The sequence below is a fragment of the Brassica napus genome, chromosome C1 (assembly GCF_020379485.1).
Source record: "Brassica napus cultivar Da-Ae chromosome C1, Da-Ae, whole genome shotgun sequence".
Lineage (NCBI taxonomy): Eukaryota > Viridiplantae > Streptophyta > Magnoliopsida > Brassicales > Brassicaceae > Brassica > Brassica napus.
This window is the reverse complement of record NC_063444.1, coordinates 6,202,495-6,208,203: the sequence shown is the minus strand read 5'-3', so window position 1 is coordinate 6,208,203 and position 5,709 is coordinate 6,202,495. Positions and strand designations below refer to the sequence as shown.

Below are 5,709 nucleotides of genomic sequence, written 5' to 3'. Positions count from 1 at the left end.
AAAATAAAAAATAAAACATTTTAAGATAAAACCCCAATAAATAAATAAAAAGCAAATGCTGTTAAAAAAGATGCAAATTTAGTAGTATTTCTTAAGAAGTGTGCGTCTATTGTTCGCGGGTATGGATTTGAGGCTATAAGGCCCATTAGTGGCTAGAACCATTAAATAAACAAAACAAAATTGTACAGAAGTAAAGCCCATTAAATTTAATAAAGGCCCATTGAGTATGGTCGTCACAAGTCACAGGAGAGACAAGAAGTACAACGCAAACGATAAGCTCCAAGAATCTGTCGGCTTTCCCAGAACCCAAGGGTCAGAAAATAGCCATGGCAGTCACAGCATTCAACCCACTGAAACTTGCATCTTCGCCTCGAGATTCGTTTCCTTCAATCTCCTCTTCAACTTCTTATTCGGTGTCTCTGATAAGCTTCGGTATCAGAAACTCCGTGGGATCTCCTCTCAAGAGATGTCTAAAGCAGACGTGTTCTGTTCGAGCCATGTCTTCCTCCTCTTCTCCGTCATTCGGATCGGGAATGGAGGAGAGCGTGAAGAAAACGGTGGCTGATAACACTGTGGTTGTTTACTCGAAAACTTGGTGCCCGTACGTTCCGTTCCACTTCTCATCAAATTTCTCTTAAATTTTGCTGTTCTTGAGATCTTAATGCTGTTGCTTTTGTTGGGTGTGTGTATTGAAGATACTGTTCTGAAGTGAAGACATTGTTCAAGAGACTTGGAGTTCAGCCACTGGTGGTTGAGTTGGATGAACTTGGTATGTGCTTAACATTTCTATAATAAAAGAAGATATATTTATAAATTAGTGTTGATTTGATTATGACAAACTCAAGACTTATAGTTATGTCACGGCTTTGGATAAAGGATGGAACAATGCCTTCTAAGTATCCATTAGTATTGCGTTCTAGGCTCAATTTTCATTTGTTTTTTCCAAATTAGTTCATATCTTTGTATTTTGCTCCTCCTGGAATTTGGAGGTTCTCATCTGCATTTGGTATTTTGTGTAGAATTAATTATGTTTGATTTGGTAAATGTGGTCTCTTTTTGAAAACAGTTGAAGATGAAACTGTCGAGATATTCCTGATTCAGATTCTTTATACCTTACTTTGAATCTCTGTCTCGTTTTTCAGGTCCACAAGGGACACAACTGCAGAGCGTACTGGAAACACTTACTGGGCAACGCACTGTTCCTAATGTGTTCGTCGGTAAGCAGTTTAATACCCTTTTGGATCAATATATTTCCTCATTAACTTGGATACTTTGCTTGAAAACTGAAGAGCGCATATACAAAACCCCTTTAGATGCCCCTTAAAGAATTGGACAATATAGTTTCGGTTTATGACAACACTTAACAGTGTATATAATCATCTTTGTTCCTAATTATCAGGAGGCAAGCACATTGGTGGCTGCACAGGTACTTTCTCTCTCGGTTTGATAGTTTCGTCAAATATTCTACACATTCAAGAGATAATATTATATCCTACCCTGCCTACTTTATCTTCTTCTTCTTGTTGTACTACAGATACAGTAAACCTGAACAGGAAAGGAGAACTGGAATTGATGTTAGCTGAAGCCAACGCTAAAACCGATCAGACTTGAGGAAATGATGGAAACTGGCTTTGGAGATGAACCCACTTCTCTCTCTCTCTCTTTTGTAAACATTGAACCTCGATTTCTTTCGTCTACACTTTCTAGAACATCATTCAAATAATACATGAACAGAGGTAAAGTTGCAGAGATTTAAGGAGACCAATGTCTACTCTGCTCTCGCACCAGGCTTGTCAGTTTTTGAATAAACGATCTCTTACTCGGGCAAAAGAACCATACTAATCTCATAATGATGTGAGTCTGTAAAAGAATTATAGAAAACCGATTCGAGATGAAAGATAAATAAATGGTAAACTTGTCGGTACATACGGTTCGGGTCGACTTACAAACAGATAAATTGGTATAAACATTAAACCAAACACACAATTGTTTTTCAGCTATCATTTTCAAGCTTTGACTTCTTCAATCTCGTCTAATGCATAGTTGTTGGTCGATATGTTGGCGTAATTCACTTTCGCGAACCTGACCACAACAGGGTACCGGGTCTTCGGGTCCTGCACGTTTGTAACCAGGTAAGATAACTATACAAATCGCATGGTGAAATTAATATGTGACGCTTAGATCTTTAACTAGAGACTACAATGTGTTACCTGATCAACAGCCACAACTGATCCAACGTTCTTGAACCAGTAGGATTCTCTCCTTAGGATCTTCACCTACGAACCACAACAATTTATATAAATATATCGAATATAACCCGTAATTTCTATGATATAAGTGTAACTCAAATACAATTGTGCATAGTGGTTTTGTTATTCCTCCATTTCAGTTACCATTTGCCAATAAAAATTATAAGTATTACACCAAAAATATATATAATATCAAAGTAACACAAATAATAATACAAACAATATCAAAGTAACACAAATAATAATACAAACCCATCATCGATTTCGATATGTAAATTTGGCGTATGTATGTGCATGTTAGTAGATGCAAAGATGGCTTAGGATAACTGACCTTGGACCCTCTCTTAGGGCCGATCGGAGGCGGCTTGGGTTTGGTGGCAGTGGCTCCAGCCGGAGCTACGGCAGTTGCTGGAGCACCTTCTGAAGAAGATGTTTCCGGAGCCGCATCTTCAGCTGCTCTGACTACGAGTCTAGAGCCAGCGTTTCTCATCGGTAAGAAAGACACGGAGTTCCTGGACGAGGAAACGCCTGCGGACGCCGTGACGTTGGACGTCAAAACAAAGGCTGAAGATGCTGACATCATCGCCATCTTTGGGGATTCTTTTTTGCTTCTTGTTGTTGTTGTTCAGACAGGAAAGTGTGAGTTCTTAGATTGTTTTCTTGGTTTGTAATCTGCTCGGCTAAGAAAAGAGGTGATAGATGTTTTTGAGTTAGACAAAATCGTTTCCCTCCTCTTGAGATCTGACACGTGTACATTACATATCGTTCTCAAGGATAATGTGATGACGTGGAATTAAAGATAAAAAATGAATTTTATTGCATGGTCGGAAATTGGAATTAAAAAAAAAACTTTTTGGTCCGTAAGCATTCTTGTTGCACAATTATGGAGTTAATAAAACCAGCCGAATACGGCCCATCGAAAGCCCACATGTCCGTAAGCTCGTGGACAGCCCATCGGGGCTCCAAGAATAAGCATGTAGGGGTGCTTCTATTGTCATACCAAAATATTTATCTTGTAAAAATTGTATGAGATTTCATCTTGACATCCAGAGAAAATCTATATTATGAATTTTTTTTTTTTTTTTTTTTGTCACGGGCGGTCTCCGAAATCCCAGAGGACTCGAACCCAGGTGCCTTGGGATCCAGTTCACTCTAGTGTTACCACTAGGCTATTCTGTCCCGGCATCTATATTATGAATTTTTTTTTTTTTTTTTTTTGTCACGGGCGGTCTCCGGAATCCCAGAGGACTCGAACCCAGGTGCCTTGGGATCCAGTTCACTCTAGTGTTACCACTAGGCTATTCTGTCCCGGCATCTATATTATGAATTAACTGATATAATATATAAACAAACAAATGAAGTGATGGACCTGATGGTTGGTTCTTTGACTATTAATTAAAACTACAGTCAATTGCTTATGCATATTTCAACATCATTTTGATACTCGTATTTTCTTTGATAATCATGCGTTTGCATTTACTTTTATGTTGTGGCTATTTTTTGTTCTGCCAGATGCATTGATGCAAGTCCTTTTGTAAACACAGTAAAACAAGTTACAACTTTGCAACTGAATCCTACCATCATTTGTTCTTACTTAGTGTATGCTTATTCAAGCCAAATTACCTAACAGGTTTCTAGGCAATTCTAGCTACAAAATTGCTCCCTAACGTTGGATATTCTCCACCAACTTGGTAAAACGTTCCTAAAAGCTCTTGCACCAAACTGTACACGTTATAATTTATAATGCTGTAGTACAGTAATAGACAATACACGACAAAGACGAATCACAAACCCTTATTAAGATCAGTAATAATGCATCAATCAAATCTCTCTATTTTTCTTGTACTTCTTATTTTATTTTTTCTTTCTTGTACTTAACTGATCTCTAAACCCGGTTAATTTGATTAGGCGTATCCACATTGTTCAGTTCATCTATTTACCAACTCTTAAGACCATTACGTATCAATATGCGAAACACAAGTGATTGCCATAAGAAATATAACAGGGCAGATAATCAAAGACTAGTTGTATTAACTTTCGAGTATATAATTTTGTTTTGTCTCGTCTCTTATTATATTCCTAGTCATTAGCATTATTACAAAAATGGAGAGATTACACGTTTGGACAACAGTTATTTTAAAAATACAAATTCCAACTGGCCTGTCCCCAACTTAGGTGATTGGTTGGTTACGCTGTTTAGTGGACCCTACATCGTCACGTCGTTTTAACCTTATAATCACCGCCATAATTTTCATTGTGACAAAGCAAAATAAGGAACGATTAAACATAAATCCGGTACGGTGTTCAAAAAAGGTGTTAAAAAAAAACATAAATCTGGTATTAGTGTGACTTAAATTCTACGAAGCTGATAATAATTCGATGGTCTAGTTTGATACCGGTGTTGTGAACCGGTGGGAATGATGAAACTGTGGACTAAACACGTGGGTGGACTACTATGGCTTGTCTGTGATTTATGTAGTTTTCCCGTGACAGTAAAATCTCTATATTAAAAGGCACACTAGGGCCTCAAAATTATCATAAGATATTAAGTTACAAGTACTATGTATCGTCAGGAAAAAAAAAGACATTTGGGCGTATCATCCTTTGTTTCATAACCATCTTTAGTCGTAATCTTGTTCATATTACATAATACACAAACCAAAATATATAAATACTATTACTGTCGTAGTTTTAAACATGATATTTTTTTGTGGAGTTCCAAACATATTGACCGTAAATGTGAGATACAAGCTAGCAAAAACTAGTAAAAATATGTAATGTTAAAGCCACAAGCCCCATATGGTCTACGGTTTTATTGCTCTTTCTGATACACTATTATTTTTATTAATTGCTATATTAAAGATACATATATATTGGCTGGTCCATTTCAGATTTTCTTTTATTTGGTCCCGAATTTATTTTAGCATATAAAACATGCAGAACCAATCAAACTAGCCTAGTCGTTATCTTTTTGTTATACTAGAAGAAGACATATTACGATTGTTGTTAATTTTGGCGCATCGTCTCCTTTGCAACTGCATCATTTACATGGCTTGAGCATGCATGTTCTACATATTAGAAATTAGCAACAAACTGTATAGGAAACATATAGTATAGGATTATACGAAACATATAGTATAGGTTTTAACCCTAATCATACAGACTTGTTTGAGTTAAATAGCGAAAAATACAGTATAGGAGACAATAAACTTTATGATCGATACCGATAGTTATCCCCAACAATAACTTGACAGCAGAGAAATGGATCATCATTCTGTTGCCCATACATGAAAAGGACGAGTTATGTGCATACGGTTCTGTTAACCAATAAAGTTTTTTTTTTTTTTTTTTTTTTTTTTGTAATAAACCAATAAAGTTTATTCCCGTCACTTATCAAAGTTAGTGCTTGTATAGTTCTATTGTTGTATTAATTAAATTGCAATTGTAAAATTAAAATGCT

At 36.4% G+C, this 5,709-nt stretch overlaps 2 protein-coding genes across 2 annotated transcripts; one reads left to right on the top strand and one right to left on the bottom strand.

Moving 5' to 3' along the window:
- Positions 1–242: 242 nt before the first annotated feature.
- On the top strand, positions 243–1,751 carry LOC106375572 (glutaredoxin-C5, chloroplastic). Its single transcript, XM_013815524.3, has 5 exons — positions 243–601; positions 696–769; positions 1,143–1,217; positions 1,400–1,426; positions 1,535–1,751. Exons 1-5 carry the CDS (start codon positions 327–329, stop codon positions 1,609–1,611), a joined length of 528 nt encoding a protein of 175 aa, XP_013670978.2. The 5' UTR covers positions 243–326; the 3' UTR covers positions 1,612–1,751.
- Positions 1,752–1,885: 134 nt separating this feature from the next.
- Positions 1,886–2,976, bottom strand: LOC106375575 (photosystem I reaction center subunit IV A, chloroplastic). The gene is made up of 3 exons (XM_013815528.3): positions 2,581–2,976; positions 2,211–2,276; positions 1,886–2,114 (listed from the first exon to the last, which is right to left on the bottom strand). The coding sequence occupies exons 1-3, from the start codon at positions 2,836–2,838 to the stop codon at positions 2,007–2,009; spliced, it is 432 nt and encodes a 143-aa protein (XP_013670982.1). The 5' UTR covers positions 2,839–2,976; the 3' UTR covers positions 1,886–2,006.
- Positions 2,977–5,709: the final 2,733 nt, after the last annotated feature.